Raw genomic sequence first — 23983 nt, 5'->3', positions numbered from 1 at the left:
TCATTTATTTATCACACATCAGAAAAAGAGACTTACAAGTAAGTGCAACTAAACAGCAAAGGACGACAGGACTAGGGGCTCAGATAAAATGAGAAATGAAACTTTACTTATCAGGCACAAATACTTTTAATCAGTACATATGGGTAGAGATAATTATGTAACGGGAGGGCGGTACCCTCAACTCTTATCTAAGTCACACAGGGGGCTGGTAAGCTCAACTCTTAACCTGGTCATATGGGGGACCAGTATGCTCAACTATTACTCAGGTCATATGGCGGACCGGTACCCTCAACTCTTATCTAAGTCACATGGGGGGGCGGTATGCTCAACTCTTACACAAGTCATGTGGGGAGCTGATATGCCAATGCCTATCTAAGTCATAAGGGGGACCAGTACGCTCAACTCCTGTCCAAGTCATATGGGGGTGAAGTACGCTCAGCTCCTATCTAAGTCATATAGAGGACCTGTACGCACAACTCTTATCCAACTCAAATGAGGGGCTGGTATCATCATGTCCTATCTAAGTCATATTGGGGACCTGTATGCTCAACTCGTACCCAGGCCATATGGGGACCAATATGCTCAGCTCCTACCCAAGTCATTCGGGGAGCAGTACAGTCCACCCTTACCCAAGTCATACAGGGAGCAGTACGCTCCACCCTTACCCAAGTCACATGGGAAGCAGTACGCTCCACCCTTACCCACGTCCTAGGGGGAGCAGTATGCTCCACCCTTACCCACGTCCTAGGGGAGCAGCACGCTCCACCCTTACCCAAGTCATACGGGGAGCAGTACGCTCCATCTTTACCCAAGTCATATGGGGAGCCGTACACTCCACCCTTACCCAAGTCATATGGGGAGCAGTACGCTCCACCCTTACCCAAGTCAAATGGGGACCAGTACGTTCAACTCTTACCCAAGTCATATGGGGACCAGTACTCCCCACCCTTACCCAAGTCATACGGGGAGAAGTACGCCCCACCCTTACCCAAGTCATACGGAGAGAAGTACGCTCCACCCTTTCCCAAGTCATACGGGGAGAAGTACGCTCCACCCTTACCCAAGTCATATGGGGAGCAGTACGCTCAACTGTTACCCAAGTCATACGGGGAGCAGTACGCTCAACTGTTACCCAAGTCATACGGGGAGCAGTACGCTCCACCCTTACCCAAGTCATACGGGGAGCAGTACGCTCCACCCTTACCCAAGTCATACGGGGAGCAGTGCGCTCCACCCTTACCCAAGTCATACGGGGAGCAGTACGCTCAACTGTTACCCAAGTCATACGGTGAACAGTACGCTCCACCCTTACCCAAGTCATATGGGGAGCAGTACGCTCAACTGTTACCCAAGTCATATGGGGAGCAGTACGCTCAACTGTTACCCAAGTCATACAGGGAACAGTACGCTCCACCCTTACCCAAGTCATACGGGGAGCAGTACGCCCCACCCTTACACAAGTCATACGGGGAGCAGTCCGTTCAACTCTGAATACGTTGTTCCACCTTGTGACTGTAACTTCATGCACTGTTTACATACATCACATGAACGAAGGGTGTAGATCTGAGTTTACGAGGGGCTGGCTGTAGCCTCGCTCAGCCATGGCCACTCTGAGCCCAGTTTCTCGACGCTGTGCCAGATCTGGGGTACATGTAAACCTTATAACTACCCCAGAGTCCAGAAAAATTACTAAGAGCGAGCGAGAGCAACAATTAAACAGAGTCACAAACTGCCTTTGGAAATGCTGAACTGGCAGCCTCGGCTTCAAGCTCACCCCAGTTGGTTGGACACCCCGGGTTTTACCGGGGGACGAACACATATACTTTTACATTAAGCATGGATTATTTTGGGTTACTATTCTCGTCTGTTTATTGTTGCTGGCCAGGTTTTTTTTTTTATTCTGACACACAAATAAATACATAAAAAGGTTATTTTTAGTGCAGTGGCAGAAACACAAAAGACACCTTGTGCCATCCGTCTGGGCTGCTATTGGAAATGTCTGGAGACACCCAGAGTTGGCAACCAATCATATTGTTAGAAGCGTTACGGGTCCTATTCCAAAAAAAAATATCATTTACACTCACAGCTTTAAATTCTTGTACTTTTGTTATATATTTAAATTCACAGAATTTCCCAAGAGTATTTCTGGGAAGCTGCAAGAATCCTAGCTTTCAAAGAATTCACCGAGGTGCTCAGTGCCTGCCCCCAAGGCCTGGACTTCAGTTGCACATCCCTTCACTCACAACAATGGGGACTTTCAGACCTGCACTGGAAACCTGGCTGTTTAAGGAAGCTTTGTGTTGATGTGTTTAGGGGTCTCCCATGAGCAGAACAGTTCTCTTTGGGCCATAGCGCCATGATGACACCCTCGGGTGAACGAGCGCTCTCCAAGTGTGATTAACATGCATTGGCATTTACGCATACGTAGTAAATGTCGATTTACACATTTCTAACTGCTTTCTAAAGGTGCTTTAGCTTTTTATAACGTTTCCATTTTATTTCCTCGCAGTGAAGGCCGCTCACCACCAGCGGAGAAGCCGGTTCCCTGCACCCCACTGGTTTTGAGGCCTTCCCAACTTGTACAGGAAGGAAGAGCTGTCATTAACCCGTAAAACCACCAACGGTGTCCAGTGAGGAAACATGCCTGGCAAACATATCTGAAAACCAACAAACTCTCAAGTTTTACACTCTTCAAGAAATCCCCACCCTAGATCGGACACTCGCATGGAAATTACTCCAAAGGATTACATCCTACCTTCAAAAAAGAACTAATATCATCTATTCGCCCCCCTTCTCGTCCCAACCCTACCTCACAAAAGCAGGGGTCCCCCAAGGATCAATCATCTCACCTTTGCTTTTCAACATCTACATGATGTCATTACCAGAATTGATCAATAATTTCCATCTCACATGCTCTAACTATGCAGATGACACACAAATACTACTTAAATTGGAATGCCCCAAAAACATTGAAAACTCAGAAATCTTCAGTTGCCTCAGAGCCGTTGATCAGTGGATGACTTGGAGCCATCTCAAACTAAATGCCTCCAAAACAGAAATACTCATATGTGGTGACTGGAAAAATGATGACCCACTGTGCGCCTGGCCTGATGATCTCAGACCACCTCCCCAATAATCCAAGGAAGTTAAAAACCTCGGAATCACCATGGACTCCAAATTAACTATGAATGCCCAAGTGGACAAATTAGCACAAACAAGCTTCATCACCTTGAAGACTTTACGACGCATCTTTCCCCACCTCGGATTTCCACACAAGAGGCAAGCTACTATCTGGCCTCTACCATGGATCATCTCTATCTATTATGAAAAAACTACAAGGTATTCAGAACTCTGCAGCCAGGCTACTATTACACGTAAAGCCACAAGCCCACATCTCCCCAGCCTTGACAGCACTTCACTGGCTACCCGTTGCCAGAGAAGATGCACCTTCAAGCTGCTTTGTATCACCCACAAAGCTATACATGGAACAGGACCACTTTTTATCAGAAACAAAATAACCAAATACATTCAACAAAGAAACCTCCGCTCAAGATTGGCACCCCACCTTAGAACACCACCATACCAGAAAAATACTATAGGTGGTACATCCTTCTTCCTTCAAGCAGCCAAACTATGGCATTCATTACCCCCAACTATAAGAGCCACAGATAACTATCTTGTCTTCAGAAAACTACTCAAGAGTTGTCTCTTTCCTTCATAACCACCATATTCAAACAGCTATGGACTGCATATGGCTATGTTGATAAATATTTTTTATCTGATTATGTGTATATTCTAGTTATATATAGTTCTTTAGAAAATATGTTTCACTACTATGTCATAACAATAAACTACACACATACTATTTAAACCTGTTTAAATAATGTATATTTACTCATGGTTTAAATATGTATATGTATGTACATTTATGTGTGCATTTGTGTGTGTGTGTGTATATATATATGTTATTATATGCTTAACATGTTCATAGGTCATTGCATAGCTCCTAGATAAGTTGTTATACTAGATACTTATGAATCCCTGCTCTCATTTTATATCACACTTTGTCTACCCATCACCATATGTCATGTCTCTATCAATCTATCCTCCATTCCCACTCTGACTCATCCCAAATCCATTCTACTACTTTCATCTCCTAAATAACCCTGCCTAAGCTCTCCCCTCCTCTTCCACATATATCTCACCCAAACCTCACTTTACTACCATGATCTCCCAAACAACCCTACTAAATTCTCCCTCATTTATCTCTCCCTGCTACTATGATCTCCCTAACCCTTTCCACAAATTCTTCCCTCCTCCATCCCCTCCTTTACTCATCCCAAGCCTAAATCCTATTACCATAAACACACAATTAACACTTCTGGATTATTCCCTCCTCCACCCCTCCATTACTCCAGTCAATCCAACTAACAAACTCACATATCTGCGGATCAAATTAACTCATAATAATACTAAAACTGTACTCATATTTCCCTATACTAATCCACCACTAATTCCTTTTGGGTTCCGGAGTAGCGTGCTACTCGCTGAAAAGCGCTTCGCCGCCTCGTCAGGGGTAGTAAGTGCTATATAAATTCTATTACAATTACAATATTACATCACATATGGGCCTCCTGGTCTTTAATAAAATCTGGATTTTCTGTGCCCAGGCTGGGGAAGCGTCCATTTACCTGCTTAAGCGACTCAGAATTGTGTCCTCTGTTTTTAAGGACCTGTGAACAAGAAGTGTCTAACCTGAGCTTGAACTGTCCAGTGAAGTCAGGAGCAACAAACTCCGCAGGAGAGACAGACACTTGGGCTGGTCTTGTATGCGGATGGAGCGGAGGGCTGTCCTGCAGGGATCTGGGCTGCAGGCATCTGACCAGCAGGGATCTGAGCTGCAGGCACCTGTCCTGCAGGGATCTCTGAGCTGCAGGCACCTGTCCTGCAGGGATCTCTGAGCTGCAGGCACCTGTCCTGCAGGGATCTCTGAGCTGCAGGCACCTGTCCTGCAGGGATCTCTGAGCTGCAGGCACCTGTCCTGCAGGGATCTCTGAGCTGCAGGCACCTGTCCTGCAGGGATCTCTGAGCTGCAGGCACCTGTCCTGCAGGGATCTCTGAGCTGCAGGCACCTGTCCTGCAGGGATCTCTGAGCTGCAGGCACCTGTCCTGCAGGGATCTCTGAGCTGCAGGCACCTGTCCTGCAGGGATCTCTGAGCTGCAGGCACCTGTCCTGCAGGGATCTGAGCTGCAGGCATCTGTCCAGCAGGCATCTGTCCTGCAGAGTAGGCATCTGTCCTGCAGAGTAGGCATCTGTCCTGCACAGGCCTGACAAGGCGGGAGGCATGTATGTGGCCCCTGCTGTAGAGGGTATCACTCATTGCCTGGAGAAGAGCTGTTTCTGAGGACTGACTGGTGGGTCTGGTGGTCCTGTACAAGCCAGGGTGTAAAGGAAATCTGGTGTTAGATTCAGACCACCTAGAAGTGGGACGGGGGCGTTAGGTGGTTGGTGCTCGGGTCTGCAGGTGCCCGGGTGATTTCTCCTCAGTTGTGGCAGGGTGTCAGAGTGTGGCACATGTCGAGCTGAGAGGGGAAGGTGTCTTGTGTGACGGACTTGGTGACTATTCAAGAGCAGGGGTGGTACCTCATAGCGAGAGACTTTTAAAAAAATGGGAGGGCGCCCTGGTAAGGGGCAGCGCTGATGAAAAATGCTGCAGGTAAGGGCAGCGAAGGAGAGAGGTTGGCAGGGGGTTTGGAGCTGCATCACTGATCGACTTGAGCTGTTTAACTGGTTGCATCAATTTTGCTAACAGAGAATTTGTTGGCTGCGGTTGATGAAACACTAAAGCAGCCAATCAGGCGCTGAATACTGAAGGACAGATAGTGAGTCAGGCAAGAGGTTGGGTACCAGCCAGGGATGTTGAGTGTTGCGAGAGGGCACAAAGGTTTCAGATTTTGGTTCCAGCAGCGCCCTGGGCCCTGAAACCCAAAGGGCTCAATTCTGCTCTGCCCTTGAGGCCATTTATTTGAATTCCCTTAATTACTTGAACTTTTCAAATTTCCAGGGCTAATAAATGACGAGTAAAACTTCAAAGAGCACAACAAGTCCCTGTTGAATTCATATTCAGGGTGACAAGATGTGAGCACATTTCACCAGCCCTGAAGTTCTTGAATATAATACTCTGTGAGATCCTGAATGCACAGGACACCGCCCTTAAGAAGCTCGGCACATCAAGTACTCCTGATTTCCTGACCAGGCGCCTACAGTTGGCATCAAGGAACTCACCAACCCCAAGTCCTGCTTCGCCGACCCACCCCACTCGCAAGACCTCTGCGACTCCCTCGCCACCTTTCACAGCAAGATCACCGACATCCATGGAAGCTTCGCACCACCGTCCTCCACCACCACCACGGCCGAGGTCGACCCCAACGCACCCTGCCACACCAACTTCCTGAACGCCTGGACCCCCACCAACGATGAGGAAACCACCAAGACTATGAGCACCATCCACTCCGGCTCTCCCGCCAACCCCTTCCCTCACATCTTCAATAAAGCCAGCCAAATCATCGCTCCCCAGCTCCGGACCATCATCTACAGCTCCTTCGAGACCGCCGTCTTCCCAGAGAGCTGGAAACATGCCGAAGTCAACGCCCTGCTCAAAATGCCCAAAGCTGACCCCGAAGACATCAAAAACTACAGACCTATCTCCCTACTCCCTTTCCCCGTGAATGTCATCGAGAAGATAGTCAACAACCAACTATCCCGCTTCTTGGAGGACAACAGCCTACTCAACATTTCCAAGTCCGGATTCCGCAAGAACCACAGCACCGAGACCACCCTTATCGCCTGCACCGATGACATCAGGAGCAGGCTCGACAAAGGGGAAACCGTGGCACTCATCCTCCTTGACCTTTCCGCAGCCTTCAACACTGTCTGTCACCACACCCTTCACACACGCCTCTCCGACGTCGGAATTCACCACAGAGCCCTGGACTGGCTCACCTCCTTCCTATCTGGTAGAACCCAGAGAGTCTGCCTCCCCCATTTCCTGTCCAAGGCCACCAAGACCATCTGTGGAGTTCCCCAGGGATCCTCACTCAGCCCCACCCTCTTCAATGACTACATGGCTCCGCTCGCCAACATCGTCCGATCCCACGGTTTCCTACGCAGACGACACTCAGCTCATCCTCTCTCTCACGAATGACCCTGCAACCGCTACTCCACACCGGACTTCATGCCATTGCCAACTGGATAAAAGAAAGCCACCTCAAGATGAACTCAGAGAAGACTGAGATCATCATCTTCGGCCCCAGCAGATCAGCATGGGACGACTCCTGGTGGCCTGCCACCCTGGGGTCGGCCCCAAAGCCCACCACCCACGCACGCAACCTCGGCTTCATACTGGACTCTTCGCTCTCCATGCCCAAGCAAGTCAGCGCCATCTCATCCTCATGCTACAACACTCTTTGCATGCTCCGCAAGACCTTCAGATGGATCCCCGTGGAAACCAGAAGAACGGTCACCCACACCCTCGTCAGCAGTAGACTCAACTACGGCAACGCCCTCTATGCAGGAACAACGGCCAAGCTCCAGAAGAAACTCCAGCGTATCCAGAACGCCTCAGCACGACTCATCCTCAACCTCCCTCACCACAAATACATCTCAGCCCACCTCAGAGACCTCCACTGGCTCCCCGTCAACAAAAGGATCGTCTTCAAGCTCCTGATCCATGCTCACAAAGCTCTTCATGACGCCTGACCAGCCTACCTCAACGAGCGTCTCAACTTCCACATCCCTACACGCCAGCTCCGCTCCGCCAACCTCGCCCTCGCAACCGTCCCCCGCATTCACCGTACCAGATCCGGCGGCAGATCCTTCTCCCACCTTGCCGCCAAAACCTAGAACTCCCTCCCCATCAACCCACGTCTGACCCAGGACCCGCTGACCTTCAGGAAGCACCTCAAGACCTGGCTCTTCGAGCAGTAGCACCCACCCCCAGCGCCTTGAGACCCTTCCAGGTGAGTAGCACACTTAACAAATCACTGATTGATTGATCGATCGATTGAGGCGCCTACAGTTGGCCTCTCCGTACATCTAACGCTGCTCCTATCTACTGACAGGGCCTGATTCACAAAGGTAAACTTAGACCAAAACTCGAAGATTAGACCTAAAGTCTAAGTTTACTTGTAGTGAAGTTAGACTTCTAGTCCTAGTTTAGACTTTTGGTCTAAGTTTACCTTTGTCAATCAAGCCTAAAGTTTGAGGGTATGTCTCGGCCGCCTGCTGTCCCTCACTTTGGTACTCACTTGTGGACCACTACACCTGGAAGGGGGTGCCTCAGAAATGTTTCTAACCAAATGACGATCCACATGTAACTAAAAACACTGGGCTCAGAAAAAGCGGTCAAACTGTGCTCGTTAGCGCCTTATTTTAAGTCAACCTTGCTCAATAGCACTCCAAAAGACCCACTGGATGCGAGAGTACTTTATAACAAGCATTGGTTAAGCCAATTGGTCTAGCCTTTATATTGGAAGTGACAAGCTCTTGGCTTTGCCATCGACTGTTTGCAAACTTGGTTTAAAAAAATACACACATTTCAAAATACTGCGGAAAAGTAAAAACATTCCATAAGGTATTTCAAAACTGTGAATGGAATTCAATATTTCCAGTCATTACAAATGTTATCTTTCAAATACTTTTCATCCAGGAAACTCTGAACATAATTAAAAAAAAAAAACTTTGTGACAGAATTCAAAAGAAAAATGTTGGCAAGAGGTATTTTACTTTCTACAGGACTCAGAAGGCTCAGAACGGAAACATGCTCCAGCCATTGTGTGCTCTGCAGTAACACAGGGAGCAGATTTATGGCCCCCCAGGAGAAGAGATATTTCCTTTTGGATCGTGATAAGTCCCCCTTCTGCCTCAAACACCAGCTGAGTCTAGTAACAGGGCCCTCCCGGTAAAAGGTGCTATACGCCAAAGCAGGTGTATTCATGCAACATGTGGAATGCATGAGATAAAACAGAAACAACCTTTAAAGTGTCCTCTTTTGGCATACCCCAGCAAAAATATATATGATTCTGTGCTTTTGCAGTCCAAGTATCGAGAGCCAGGGGGTGGGAAACAACAGACAGCATGGGTTGGAGGGTGAGCAGGACACAAGGGAGTGCTGACTGAGAAATAAAAATTTAGTTCTCAGAACACAAAAAGTGGAAGGATACAAGTTCTCCAGTCGAAAGGATGGTAAAGAGGCTATGCTCCAGGGGAGGGACAAATAGGAGAAGAAGAAGGAAAGCCAATGAGTAAGGGGCAAATGGGAGCGATAAGAATGTCAACTAATGGTTACAAGTGGGTGGGTCTAAGCCCACTGTACATTTTTGGTACAACTCACATGAGGTCTTTTGATACTGCCTGCTGGTGGGATCAAAAAATGATATAGACATTGAGTAGAATTAAATGGTCTAAAGGTCACAACTGTTACTGCTACACCTATTAAGATCAAAAACTGTAAAATTGTATAATAAAAATGTCATTATTATTGAAGATTTACTCCGCTATCTCCACATCTACTTAAACTGAAAACATAATGTAGGTCGATTCAGCGATGTCAACAAATGTGCTGATTGATATTAAAACTTAGATATTGTGACTCACAAGCAACAAGATGCTGCATGTCGAAGGCCGCAGCTCAATCAAAGCGCACCTCGCCTACAATACTTTGTCTAGGCCTAGGCGTAAGTCGCAGAGTTTCATTCCGCAGAATTCCGCAGAGCTACATAAAAATCCATGAGATTCCATGGAGTTCCCTGAGCGGGCGGACTTCAGGCATGTCGCACTGCTCGTGCTGATTTTTGTGCTGGAAGCTTGTTCCGCACTGTAAATTCAGCACAAACAGCACCACGTGTCGCGCTACAGGACGTTGATTCTTTCTGACGCTTGACTAGATTTTCTACCCAAGCAGTAGCTTTCACAACACAAACGGATGCAACCTTTTGCGACTGCATGAGTTGGGAATCTCGCTGGAGGCGTTCTAGCTCCCGAAGATCATGCTAGGGGATGCAAATTCTTGCTCACGCTTGCCAACTTAACGGTAGCGGGCTGTGTGGAAGTAAAACCCCGCCATGCGGTGGTCGGTGGAGTTTTGCCAGAACTCCGTGCTCCAAACGGTAGAAGGGGCAAAACACATCAAACTCCGCTGGTGTTGCGGAAATGTTTGCCTACCCCTACTATTGTCATGTGTGTCTTGGTCTCAGCCCACACAGATGGCGGTGAGGAGGTGGTGGGAGGAGCCCTGAGATCTAGGGCAGGAAGCAGATTTGGCCTGAGTCTGAAACTGATACACACACAGTGGGCACCTGATAAATGCAGAATTATAGCTAGGTTGCCTGAAAAGCTGGAAGGGGCCTGACCTCTGCACCGCTCAGAGGACCTCCTCTGTGACACAGAAGGTATTCTGGGAGTTGTAGTCTTTTTATGCTACAATTAAAGTAATTAGACAAATACACCGGGTAATGATTTGTGAAAGCCAAGGGCCGCACAAGGTGCAGGGCACACGGTGATCTGCCCGATGGCAGCCTGAGGCGGTTACAGACTGGCACCCTGCGTTGTGGGCAGCGTGCCCACTGTGCTGCTGGTCTCTGCACTGTCACGGTGCGTAAGGTTCAGCAAGGCAATGTTTTTATGGGCAGAAGCTGTTTGGAGACAGGGCGCAGCCCAGGCTGCGCAGAGACCATAAAATGCGCACAGAGGTTCGCGGCCTCCACCCTGTCGGCTGTCACATGCCACTGGGGAGGGTCTCAGTGGGCAGACCCGGCCTGTGCACTTCGGACCCGGCCTGTTCCTGTTGCTGTTTACACCAGTCCCGGCCTTTCTCTTTCGTTTCAGCGCAGTGGACTCCGAAAGCCAAACCCGACACCCGCTCCAGCAAGAGCGTCTGCCAAGAAAACAGACGCCAAGCACGGGACTTTTGGAAAGCTTCCTTCTGCGCAAAGCATTCTGGGGAGAGGGTGCAGCTGCACGTGAGCACAGAGAGGCCCCTCTTGTCAGCGCCCTGAAGCTGTACCATTCCGATGAGTCCCGGCAGCAACAGAAACCGCCATGTGTCATCCTCAGCACTTTAAACACTGGCGCTGGGTGCAAAACTCCACGGAGAAGGAAACAAATGAGCCGTCTACCTGCAAACTAAACAAAGGCACTGGGAGGTGAAAATAAAAAAATAGGCACCAAAAGGCCCTTCGGATGAAGAGGTTTGATGGAAGGGCACACCAGATTCATCTTCCTGGGGGGTAAAGAAAGGCCCTGGGGGTAGCAGGGTCCTCAGAACGAAGGGTTGTATCTGTAGAAGAAGCAAAGGGCGCCCCTTCCTGCTGTTTAAAGAGGTACTGGGAGGAAAGAGGTCCTGCAGAATGAAGAGGTGTCCCTGCTGAAGAAAGCAACGGATGCATCTTCCTGCAAGTTGGAAGGCACTGGGAAGAAATAAGCTTTCAGGATGAAGTTGGGTCCCTCTAGTTGAAGGCACCCAATTTACCTTAAAGAAAGATTAAAGAGGGACCCTGCAAGCTCAAAGGTCCTTAGGAATTAACTTGTCTCCCTCTAAAGAGAACCACAGGATTCATCTTTCTGCAGGTTAAATAGAGGCATGAGGCATAAACTGGCCTTCCAGATGGAGTTGTGATGGAAAAGGGGGTTGCCTTGTTCTTCCTTTTCAGGGTCGAGCCTGCGCAAGCATGCGCTTGCACATGCGAGACGCTATAGTAGTTAGAAAAGGGCTCAAAGCCTCATCCATGTCACGTCAGTGTCTTTCAGTGGTTCGTGGTCTTGCCTTTTAAAATCCACTTGCTTTCATTAGTGGAAGGCACGCATACATCGTGCCTTTTCCGGTGGTTAGCCCTCCTCGAGCGCAGCGACCAACTACTGAAAACATACGAGGCTTGCTGTTTTCCATCCGGTTTGTGGACTACTTTTTCTCTTTTTTTCGCTGCGTGATCTCGCTTGTTTAGCAGCGCGATCGCGCTCATTTTTTTTCCATTTAATGAGGCAAGAAAAGTCCAGTTGGGAGTTTACAACTGCTATTAGCTCTAACTTGGAGAAATGCGAGACCCGTTGCATTGCAAATGCTTGTTAATACTGCCTATTCTGCATGTTAATGGTGACCCGGCTGCGGGTGTGCCGAGGACCACCAGAGATGGTGAGCTTATCTGCAAGATAAGCGGGGTAATAGTGGTAATGGCTTTGTAAATGATCTAGCTGGTTGGAAGATGCTGCGGGCTGGCAAGGGGAACCAATGGAGTTCCATCAGGATGGGGTTGAAATGATCATATTTCTGCCAGCCCTGGCTGAGACATGGACCAGTGTGTTGGACTTTGTGTAACAAGATAAAAGATGAATCTTAAAAAACAAAAACAAAAAAAAAACACAGACAGTTTGGAAATTCACCAATACAACTAGGTGAACAAAGCGCTCTTTGTATTAATCAACAAGGAAAAAATGTCTCACTCATTAATAAAAAAACGTTTTTTAAATAGTTTTTTTTAATATAAAAATCTTTAAAACATCTGTTTTTTATAAATATATACTGAATTTTTTTCATGTTCATAAGGGGAGATAAGTTGATAGATCTAAACATCTAGAAACACAAAAGCATAGGGCTTCACAAGGCTGAAAACAAGAATGAAAGCCATAACATTTTACAACCATGAACATTTTAATAACTAATCTACCTTGCACCCAGCCTGATCTGGGATATTCCCAGAAGAGTGGATTCTGGAAGAGGATGGGAGGAAACAGGGTGAAAGGGGGGGGGGAGGGGGTGAGGAGGCAGTGGGTTGGTGTAGATTTCAAATTCTATTAAGTCAGGGGTGCAAGGCCTATCAACTCCACTCTTTTCATCTGGTTCTTGTAGTCCAGCAGTTACCACACAAACAAGAAGACAACAAGTTCCAGAATGCAAAATATAACCCAGGCCTTCAATGGCTGTGTAGAGTTGTCACAGGACAACACAATCTCTCCAATATTTTCCCAAATTTCCCAAATCTCACAGAAAACGTTCAAATTACAGCAACTATGTCTACAGTGGCTATCTAGAAATAGTGAGATTACCCCATTAGTGCCGATAAATTCATTGAGGAATTTGGAGATGTAATGAGTTTCTCAGATCTTGAAAAAAAATGTGATATTGTGTAGCTGAGTGTGTAGTTGTGTTGTTTGTTGTGGTTATGTGGTGTGTGGGTGCAGTTTTGCAGGGTCAATGGTATGTGTGTGTTGGGTGTGTGTCAATGTGTGTTTCGGCATGAACAGATTGTGTTGTGTCGGATGACAATGGGTAGGTCCACTTCCACCAGGTTAATTTGTGTGAAGAATCCAAACCATTTCCCGCATTTTTAACACCACCTGGACTATTTTCAGTTTATAAGGATGAAGTTTGACTTAGTGTCAGCAGAATCTGTTTTTCAAAGGGCCATGTACCAAATTTACATGAATGCTGAACATTTTGTAAAGTGTTTCCAAGATGTCATTTTGGTGTTTTCAAGATGTGAAGATGAACTTAAAGTACCCTTCAAAGATGTGTGTGTGATAGGTTATGAAGGAATGGTTTGACACTAAAGAAGGAAAAACGTAAATTATTTAAAAAAAGAAATAGAGTGCCTGGCACACTCCTTTTCGGTTGAAGGGATAGTCCCGAAGAAATCTTTAGTTGATGACATTTGAACGCACTTTATTCTTACACCACTGAAACACTGCTGTCTTTTGCATTGCTGTGTGGTTATTAAAGCAAGTTTGTGAACAAATTCAGAGACAAGATGGAACCTTTAAAAAGAATATTGAAAAAGACTGTGCAAAATGAATGGTTGCCCAAAGAGGTGGGGGCTTACTAGGGGATAAAAGCTCATGTCAATGCACCCCACTTGAAACTTCATTATGTAGAGAAAAATCTGTGACCACTGTAGATGTTAGCGTATTCGGACCCTGAGCTGTGTCAGCTCAGAGAGTGGCACAGAAGTATGGAGTGTGGCATTCACATCACACACCTTGAACACCACAGAGAAGAAGTATGCTGTGATTGAAAAAGAAATGTTAGCATGCGTTTGCGCCACACTACACAAATGATATTTGGAATACTCAGGTAGAGTTGACAAGGGATGGTAAGCTGCTAGTTCACATATTATCTCCAGAAGATGGATGGAATGGCACAGCATCATTTGGGTCTGCCCGGGAACGTGACCAAAGAATTTGATGCAGTAGCCACGATTCAGTGAGCAATTTTCTGTAATTACTTAACTGACAGATAGACCAACTTATTTTTGATGGTATTGTTCAAGGTGGGAAGTATATTTATTTCCCTAGAACATTCAGAAGTAAATTGGAAATTGCTCTTGAAGGGTATCCTGGAATGAGAAGAGAATTTTGATGATGCTCTTTTGTTGACCAAAACCTGATGCTATCAACTAAAGTTGGGTTGAGGGGTGCTCAATAGGTTCTAGCAATTAGAGTCCAAGGACTAAAACTGCACCACTCACTCCTGTGATGTCATATGTGGTAGTAACAGCTGAAATGTCAAGGTCCCTTAGTAGCTTACCGTGAGACGCTAAGCACGCATTGATCTCGATAGGTTGCACTCTGAGGTGTGCATCTCTAATGCGGCTTTGGACTTTTTCCAAAGACACATTCGCAAGGGAAGGATATTTGGAGACACTGGTGACTAGTAATGGGCTTCAGTTAACCTCTGTGGACACGCAGGAGTTTTTAAAAGCGTGTGGTGGGACTCATGTGAGGAGATCTTTGTACCACCCACAAAACCTAGGCAGGTGGAGCGGTGCAACAGAGTTTAGGAGTAGAATGCTTCCTGAAAGGAAGGGAACCGCACTCCAAACGGTGGCCATGGTGGGTTAAAAGGAAGATCGGGATGAGGAGGGCGCTCCTCCAACAAGCCTTGGCAGAGTGTATGGTCATAGGGAGGGCTATGGCTGCAGGGATGTCTGCGTTCCTGGTTCTGTTGTTGATGAGGTGAGAGGGGAAGGGAGTCTATGAACATGTCAACAAGGTTTGTTCTAGGTCTAGGGAGCCTATTATGATTGTGAACACTCACAGTGTTGTCACCCGTGGTGTCTGTGTGTGGTGCGCGAGGCGGCAAAGGACAGAAGTTGACGTGGGTGAGCTGGAAGATTCAGTTGTGGTGACTAAAAGTGTGGGCGTGGTCAGAAGGTCCCTCGAATGATGAAGTTAGAGCCCTGGAAGGGGGGGGGGGGGGCATGAATGATGGAGTTCATCGGACACAACCTCAAGAGTGCGGCTTCTGGCATGCAGTAACCCGGAGGAATGAGTGCCTTCAGTCAGGCTCAGAGAGTTCGAGTAAACTCTTCTCTTTCCGAGCCCAAGTTATTAGGAGACATAACTGTGTGTTTTCCTTTTGAGGGGAAGAGAAGCATTGTCGTCTTTTGCATCTATTTTTACCTGTCCCCCACTTTTACCTCCCCACTCGTCTGCTCTGGCCCTTTGTGTGAGTTTACTCTTCTACAATGTTATCACGTAGTAATGTTTGTTGTTTATAAAGTTGTTACCTGGAGTTTACCCGTTTGGGCAGCAGCTGCGCTTTGCCTACAGGACAGAGGACAAACTAGTTGCCTTTCCGTGGTGCGCAGTCTTAATTCACTGCACCGCCCTCGAATGATGGAAAGCGAAAGAGACCAAACAGCTCCCTGAAAGTGAAACTGGGAGCTACAGACTGGACTCAGTTGACTGAGACAGTGGACACCAGCCCCAAGGGCACCCAAAGTGGGCCTGGCACCGACGACAAGCCCCCTTTCGGATCTCACACCGCGCAGGTGCATCCCCCACACCGCCTGCCCCATCCCCAGCCCCCTGGTCCTCTAGGGGGCAACGAGGTAGGGTAAGGGCGAGCCCCTGCGCAGGTGGGAAGCCGCCCCCCTGTTCCCTACCCCGGGGCCCACCGACCACCCCCGTGATGCGAGGGAGAAGTTTCTCACCTGCCCAAGCTGGAAGGAGGCATAGCGCTTGGATGACGCACAGCGCTTCGAAGATGCGCAGGGCCATGGCTGTGGGGGGCGCTGAGCGCTAGATCCGTGCTAAGCCGGGGTCCACCTGCCGGGTGCTCCTCTGTGTGTGTCTCCGGTGCTTCCTGCTGACTCTGGGCCAAGGGTGACCAGAACCAGGAAGCCCAGAGGGAGTGAGTGGGAGGCACCGAGGATGGGGAGGGCCCGAGGAGGGCAGGGGAGGGCCGAGGGAGGATCGCCCGAACCAGGCAAGCGCTTTGTTGTGGGTGGAGGCGGCGCTGGAATGTGGAAGCCGAGCCCACTGTGACGTCACAGGAGTTGGCAGACTCCTCGTGCAGTGCGTGACGTCACAGGAGTGAGCAGCCAGACGCCTTTTATGCTGCGTGACGTCACAGCAGTCAGCAGCAATACTCGTTGTACAATGCGTGAAGCCACGTCACATGAGTGAGCAGACAGACTCCTTGTAAAATGCGTGACGTCACATGAGTGAGCAGGCAGATTCCTTGTATGCTGCGTGACGTCACAGGAGTGAGCAGGCAGATTCCTTGTATGCTGTGGGTCGTCACAGGAGTGAGCTGCAAGACCCGTTGTACAATGCGTGACGTCACGTCCCATGAGTGAGCAGACAAGCTCCTTGTATGCTGCGTGACGTCACAGAAGCAGCAAAACTCGTCGTACAATGCCTGACGTCACATCATTGAGTAGACAGACTCCTTGTGTGCTGCGTGACGTCACAGGAATGAGAAGCAAGAGTCGTCCTACAATGCCTGACATGTCAGCAGTGAGGAACCAGACTCGTATACTGCATGACATCACAGCAATGAGCGGTCAGACTCGTACACTGTGACGCCAAAACAGTGAGCAGCCATGCTCCTCGATCATTGCGTGACATCCCAGCAGTGGTTGTATGCTGCCTGACGGGAATGAGCGGTCAGACTCGTACACTGTGACGTCACAGCAGGGATCAGGCTCGTGGTACACTAGCTGACGCCACAACAGCCTTCACCTAGCTGAGTGTAAAGTGGCATGACTGAGCGGTGACGAGCCAGATTCGCTGTACGCTGACATGACGTCACAACATTGAGCAGCCCGACTCGTATACTGCATGACGTCATAGCAATGAGCGGTCAGACTCTTACACTGTGACGTCACAGCAGTGAGCAGCCAAGCTCGTTGCAGACGGCATGACATCACAGCAATGAGCGGTCAAACTCGTGCACTGTGACGTCATGCTAATGCACAGCAGTGATTAGCCATAGTCGTCGTTCATTGTGTGACGTCACAGCACTGATCAGCCGGACTCGTCGTTCATTGCTTGGCGTCACAGTAGTGAGCAGCCAGGCTCGTTGTAGACTCAATAACGTCACAGCTGTGAGCAGCCAGGCTGATTGTATACAGCAAGTCGTCACAGCAATGAATGGTTAGACTCGTACACTATGACGTCATAACAGAAAGCAGACTCGTGGTACACTAGCTGACGTCCCAACAGTGCATTACCTAGCTGAGTGTACACTGGCATAACTGAGCAGGGACGAGCCATGCTCTCTGTACGCTGGCGCGACGTCATAGCAGTGAGCAGCCAGACTGGTGGCATACTACATGACATCACAGTAATGAGCGGTCATACTCGTACACTGTGACGTCACAGCAGAGAGCAACCAGACTCTTGGCACACTAGCAGGCCACGACAACAACACTTCCTGACCTTAGTGAACACAGGCTTGACCTAGCAGTGATCAACTTGACTCTCTATTTAGTGGCATGAGGTCACTGCAGTTCATAGTCAGACTTCTTGTACATTAGCATGACGTCACAGCTGTTATCAGCCTGAACTCGCTGTACATTTGCAATACGTCAGAGGCTTCCAGAAGTGTGCCCATCCATTGTACAAGGCTGCAACGTCACGGGGTGTGCAACCAAACTCCTTCACCTGCACGATGCTACAACAGTGCACTCCCAAGTTCACTGTACACCGGCGTGACGTCACCCTGAAGGCTTTGGAAACCGCCCACTCATCACAACAGGGTGCACCCCAGCATCTGTGCACGGACACCATCAGCTGCCAGGCAGGGCCAGATGTGCTGAGCCCAGACCCCAGGGGCTCAGGGGACAGCCTGACTTCTGACACCACTTCCTGACCTCTGCACCCCGCATCTCATTGGCAGGTGCCCCAGGGCCAGCAGGTGCCAGTGGCTGTCTGTAGCCCCACCTCAGGGACCCCCAGAAGAGCACACCCTCAGTGTTACCAGCGCCCCCCACCCCGCGGTCCAAGGACAGTCAGACAGCTGTTACCTGGGGGGACATGGGGTGCAGCCAATCACCGTGCGTGTTACAAGGGCGCAAAAACAGGGCGCTTCCTGGGCGCGCCCTACACAGCAGTCTCTGAGCCCAGGCACGGGAGAGGGAGTGACAGTGTGTCCAAGAGACAGGGGGGCCGAGGGACCCCAGAGTTAGGGCTCTGAAAACAAGAACGAGCGAGGGCCATTAAAAAGACCAGTGATGGTGTAAAGGAGTCAACTGCCCTGGGAGTGGAAATCAGAGGGCGTCACACTCTTGTCCAGGCCCCCCAATATCCCAGAACCGTCCCTGGGTCAAAGCAGAACTATCCCAGACGTAACTCAGCCTTCCCACCGCCACTCAGGCGCTACCTTACACAGAGGAGCTGTCTCACAAGACCCAGAGGCCCTGGCCTCACACAGAGGAGCTGTCTCACAAGACCCAGAGGCTGCTACCTTACACAGAGGAGCTGTCTCACAAGACCCAGAGGCCCTGGCCTCACACAGAGGAGCTGTCTCACAAGACCCAGAGGCTGCTACCTTACACAGAGGAGCTGTCTCACAAGACCCAGAGGCTGCTACCTTACACAGAGGAGCTGTCTCACAAGACCCAGAGGCTGCTACCTTACACAGAGGAGCTGTCTCACAAGACCCAGAGGCTGCTACCTTACACAGGGGAGCTGTCTCACAAGACCCAGAGGCTGCTACCTTACACAGAGGAGCTGTCTCACAAGACCCAGAGGCTGCTACCTTACACAGAGGAGCTGTCTCACAAGACCCAGAGGCTGTTACCTTACACAGAGGAGCTGTCTCACAAGACCAAGAGGCTGCTACCTTACACAGAGGAGCTGTCTCACAAGACCCAGAGGCTGCTACCTTACACAGAGGAGCTGTCTCACAAGACCCAGAGGCCCTGGCCTCACACAGAGGAGCTGTCTCACAAGACCCAGAGGCTGCTACCTTACACAGAGGAGCTGTCTCACAAGACCCTGAGGCTGCTACCTTACACAGAGGAGCTGTCTCACAAGACCCAGAGGCCCTGGCCTCACACAGAGGAGCTGTCTCACAAGACCCAGAGGCTGCTACCTTACACAGGAGAGCTGTCTCACAAGACCCAGAGGCTGTTACCTTACACAGAGGAGCTGTCTCACAAGACCCAGAGGCTGCTACCTTACACAGAGGAGCTGTCTCACAAGACCCAGAGGCTGCTACCTTACACAGGGGAGCTGTCTCACAAGACCCAGAGGCTGCTACCTTACACAGGGGAGCTGTCTCACAAGACCCAGAGGCTGCTACCTTACACAGAGGAGCTGTCTCACAAGACCCTGAGGGTGCTACCTTACACAGAGGAGCTGTCTCACAAGACCCAGAGGCTGCTACCTTACACAGAGGAGCTGTCTCACAAGACCCTGAGGCTGCTACCTTACACAGAGGAGCTGTCTCACAAGACCCAGAGGCCCTGGCCTCACACAGAGGAGCTGTCTCACAAGACCCAGAGGCTGCTACCTTACACAGAGGAGCTGTCTCACAAGACCCAGAGGCTGCTACCTTACACAGAGGAGCTGTCTCACAAGACCCTGAGGCTGCTACCTTACACAGAGGAGCTGTCTCACAAGACCCAGAGGCCCTGGCCTCACACAGAGGAGCTGTCTCACAAGACCCAGAGGCTGCTACCTTACACAGAGGAGCTGTCTCACAAGACCCAGAGGCCCTGGCCTCACACAGAGGAGCTGTCTCACAAGACCCAGAGGCTGCTACCTTACACAGGAGAGCTGTCTCACAAGACCCAGAGGCTGTTACCTTACACAGAGGAGCTGTCTCACAAGACCCAGAGGCTGCTACCTTACACAGAGGAGCTGTCTCACAAGACCCAGAGGCTGCTACCTTACACAGAGGAGCTGTCTCACAAGACCCAGAGGCTGCTACCTTACACAGGGGAGCTGTCTCACAAGACCCAGAGGCTGCTACCTTACACAGAGGAGCTGTCTCACAAGACCCTGAGGCTGCTACCTTACACAGAGGAGCTGTCTCACAAGACCCAGAGGCTGCTACCTTACACAGAGGAGCTGTCTCACAAGACCCTGAGGCTGCTACCTTACACAGAGGAGCTGTCTCACAAGACCCAGAGGCCCTGGCCTCACACAGAGGAGCTGTCTCACAAGACCCAGAGGCTGCTACCTTACACAGAGGAGCTGTCTCACAAGACCCAGAGGCTGCTACCTTACACAGAGGAGCTGTCTCACAAGACCCAGAGGCTGCTACCTTACACAGAGGAGCTGTCTCACAAGACCCAGAGGCTGTTACCTTACACAGAGGAGCTGTCTCACAAGACCCAGAGGCTGCTACCTTACACAGAGGAGCTGTCTCACAAGACCCAGAGGCTGCTACCTTACACAGAGGAGCTGTCTCACAAGACCCTGAGGCTGCTACCTTACACAGAGGAGCTGTCTCACAAGACCCAGAGGCCCTGGCCTCACACAGAGGAGCTGTCTCACAAGACCCAGAGGCTGCTACCTTACACAGAGGAGCTGTCTCACAAGACCCAGAGGCCCTGGCCTCACACAGAGGAGCTGTCTCACAAGACCCAGAGGCTGCTACCTTACACAGGAGAGCTGTCTCACAAGACCCAGAGGCTGTTACCTTACACAGAGGAGCTGTCTCACAAGACCCAGAGGCTGCTACCTTACACAGAGGAGCTGTCTCACAAGACCCAGAGGCTGCTACCTTACACAGAGGAGCTGTCTCACAAGACCCAGAGGCTGCTACCTTACACAGAGGAGCTGTCTCACAAGACCCAGAGGCTGTTACCTTACACAGAGGAGCTGTCTCACAAGACCAAGAGGCTGCTACCTTACACAGAGGAGCTGTCTCACAAGACCCAGAGGCCCTGGCCTCACACAGAGGAGCTGTCTCACAAGACCCAGAGGCTGCTACCTTACACAGAGGAGCTGTCTCACAAGACCCAGAGGCTGCTACCTTACACAGAGGAGCTGTCTCACAAGACCCAGAGGCTGTTACCTTACACAGAGGAGCTGTCTCACAAGACCAAGAGGCTGCTACCTTACACAGAGGAGCTGTCTCACAAGACCCAGAGGCCCTGGCCTCACACAGAGGAGCTGTCTCACAAGACCCAGAGGCTGCTACCTTACACAGAGGAGCTGTCTCACAAGACCCAGAGGCTGTTACCTTACACAGAGGAGCTGTCTCACAAGACCCAGAGGCTGCTACCTTACACAGAGGAGCTGTCTCACAAGACCCAGAGGCTCAGTGCCAAGGTTTGCAACCTTCATACTGACCTTTGTTTTTTTTTTGTTTTTTTTGTTTTTTTGTTTAGCCCGTTATGAGCTATCTGGAACCTCGAGGGAGACCTCAAGGGCTCCTCCGGAGTCCCCATATATTTATTTATTTTAATAAAAAGCCCTTATGGGCTGCCTGAGACCAAGAGGAAACCTTAAGGCTTCCCTCGCAGAACCGTTGCCTCATCAAGCACAGAGCTGCTTTGACAGCTCAAGCATTTCATCTCTGTCCCCCGCACACCTGCAAATACATTTCATTTTGCCCCGGGGGGATAGGGATCCTAGTCCACTGGGGGGGCCACAGGCCCTCCACTTATTATTATCTGAACTCCCCGGGGATGTGGTGGTCCCTGGGACAGCGGGAGGAGGCTGAGCGCCCCCCTTCACATTAGATAACAGCCCTGAGGAGGTGGCCCACCTGGGGGCATTATAGTAATGAAGCGCGGGAGCCTGCGCTTTGTTTTTTTATTTTTTTTTACAGCTAGCCCACGTGACATCACTCGTAAAATTTTAAAACAATGCTTTTTAGCCCTGGGGGATTCCCTTTGGGACCCCACCACCAGAGCTAAGGAGTCAGAGTGTTCGTACCCTCGCCCCTTTTCTTTATTTTTTTCGAGACTTTATTGTTGAAGTGTTATTAGCCAATCAAATCTCTACACAAGATTGGGAGGGGTCGCAAATCCATAGCGTCCCTAGATATACAAAATTGGATTTTCTTTAATTGCTCTAAAACTACTGAACAGAATTACAACAAAACAAAAAAAACTCATTCTGGACCAGGACCTACCTTCTTGCCAAATTTGGTGTAATTCCGTTCAATAGTTTTTGGGCTATCGCTGTTCAAAATCCCTATTGAAAAATGAATAGGGAAAACGTTTTTCCCCCTTTTTCTCAGCCCCCCACCCCCGCACTGATTACTCCAAAACTTTCCAGGCAGCAGCTGATGAGCCTGGCACATTTAAAAAAAAAGTTTTGTTAAGATTCGTCAAGTGACGCCAAAGACATGGGCAAGTAAAAAAATGCTTTTTATATAGAAACTAGTTCCTACCCATAACTACCCAGTGGCGACCACCACTAGGTTATATATATATATATATCAAAAAACAAGATTCTCTTTCTGTTTTTACAAGAGAAAAACCGCACTCTGCCGTTGTGCAAATAATTCTTTAACTTTTATTCCATTAGTGAGATCATGAACAAAAACAAACAGGAATCCCCTGACGCGTTTCGGTCTCACCGGACCTTGTTCACAGGTGTTTCATGTGTACTGATTTAGCGCTTTAAATAAACTACCCAAAAGTAACAGAAAAAATACTAAGGTTACACCAAATTATCAAAAATTACTCCTTAACATACCAAAATATATACACTTTAAACTAAATCCTTTTTGTTTTGTTCATGATCTCACTAATGGAATAAAAGTTAAAGAATTATTGGCACAACAACAGAGTGCGGTTTTTCTCTTGTAAAAACAGAAAGAGAATCTTGTTTTTTGAAATATGGTTGTCCTGCCTCAAACCAGCACCACCGGAGAATCAAGTGCGCCGTAAAACACGCTGATCAGGACATTTCTTCTTTCTATATATATATATATATATATATATATATATATATATATATATATATATATATAGCTTGTGAGTCACTGAGACATGGAATGCAGTCCAGGGACTTCTTGCCCAATTGCAGAGACAGCCGCACCCACAACACGATTCACCAAGTTATTCCAGGGACCTCCACCCACTGGACCTTACACCCTGGAGATGGCATGTGCTCCTCAGTAGAGGAAAATGATGGTGGGGGAGGTGATCCTGTGGCCCAGCTGATGAGCTCTAGAGAGGTTACTCTGTCTGAAAAGCTTGCTCTCCTGTATCAGAACAAGACACTTAGCCGACCATATAGGTTTTTGCAGATACAAGACATTCACTAACAACTGGCGGAGGTCCTGTCTGCCCCGTTTAACTGTATACAAATGTATATTTGAAGTATTTACAGTTGTGGATGAGATCTGCCAATCTTTGGTCCCTCATCCCCCAAACTATAAATAACCCTCCTTTTCCCTTCCCATCCCGAATAGATTTCTATACTGAGCCACAGTCTTCATATGTGCACCCAGCATGATGGACATCGTGCATAGGTTTTGACATCTTCCCGATGGTGGGCTTTGAGGGCGTCCGAAGACAGATATAATTTTGAAAAGGCCTTAGAGGTGTAAAAAGTACATCATTATTGACTCCCTGAAAGAGATTTGGGATCCAATTCTGATGAGTCCATGTTCTCCTGCCTTTGAAACCAGTGAACCTATCCAGATGGGAGCCATAGACCCTTAAAGACCCACAAAAAAAAAAATTGTTCAGCTACGACCTCTGGTTCCTAAATGTTTGGGCTCTGACGTCTTGC

The 23983-nt window shown here is 49.0% G+C and overlaps 1 protein-coding gene across 1 annotated transcript in view; it reads right to left on the bottom strand.

Moving 5' to 3' along the window:
* LOC138246628 (uncharacterized) overlaps positions 1-16201 on the bottom strand; it is a 99469-nt gene extending 83268 nt beyond the window's left edge. The window contains exon 1 of the mRNA XM_069201340.1: positions 15985-16201. Coding sequence (XP_069057441.1) covers positions 15985-16051 — 67 coding nt within the window. The 5' untranslated portion in view covers positions 16052-16201. The remainder of the gene's footprint in view (positions 1-15984) is intronic.
* Positions 16202-23983: the final 7782 nt, after the last annotated feature.

This window comes from Pleurodeles waltl, chromosome 7 (assembly GCF_031143425.1).
Source record: "Pleurodeles waltl isolate 20211129_DDA chromosome 7, aPleWal1.hap1.20221129, whole genome shotgun sequence".
NCBI classification, from domain to species: domain Eukaryota; kingdom Metazoa; phylum Chordata; class Amphibia; order Caudata; family Salamandridae; genus Pleurodeles; species Pleurodeles waltl.
Note: the sequence above shows the minus strand (reverse complement) of the source record. Positions and strands in the feature narration are given on the sequence as shown.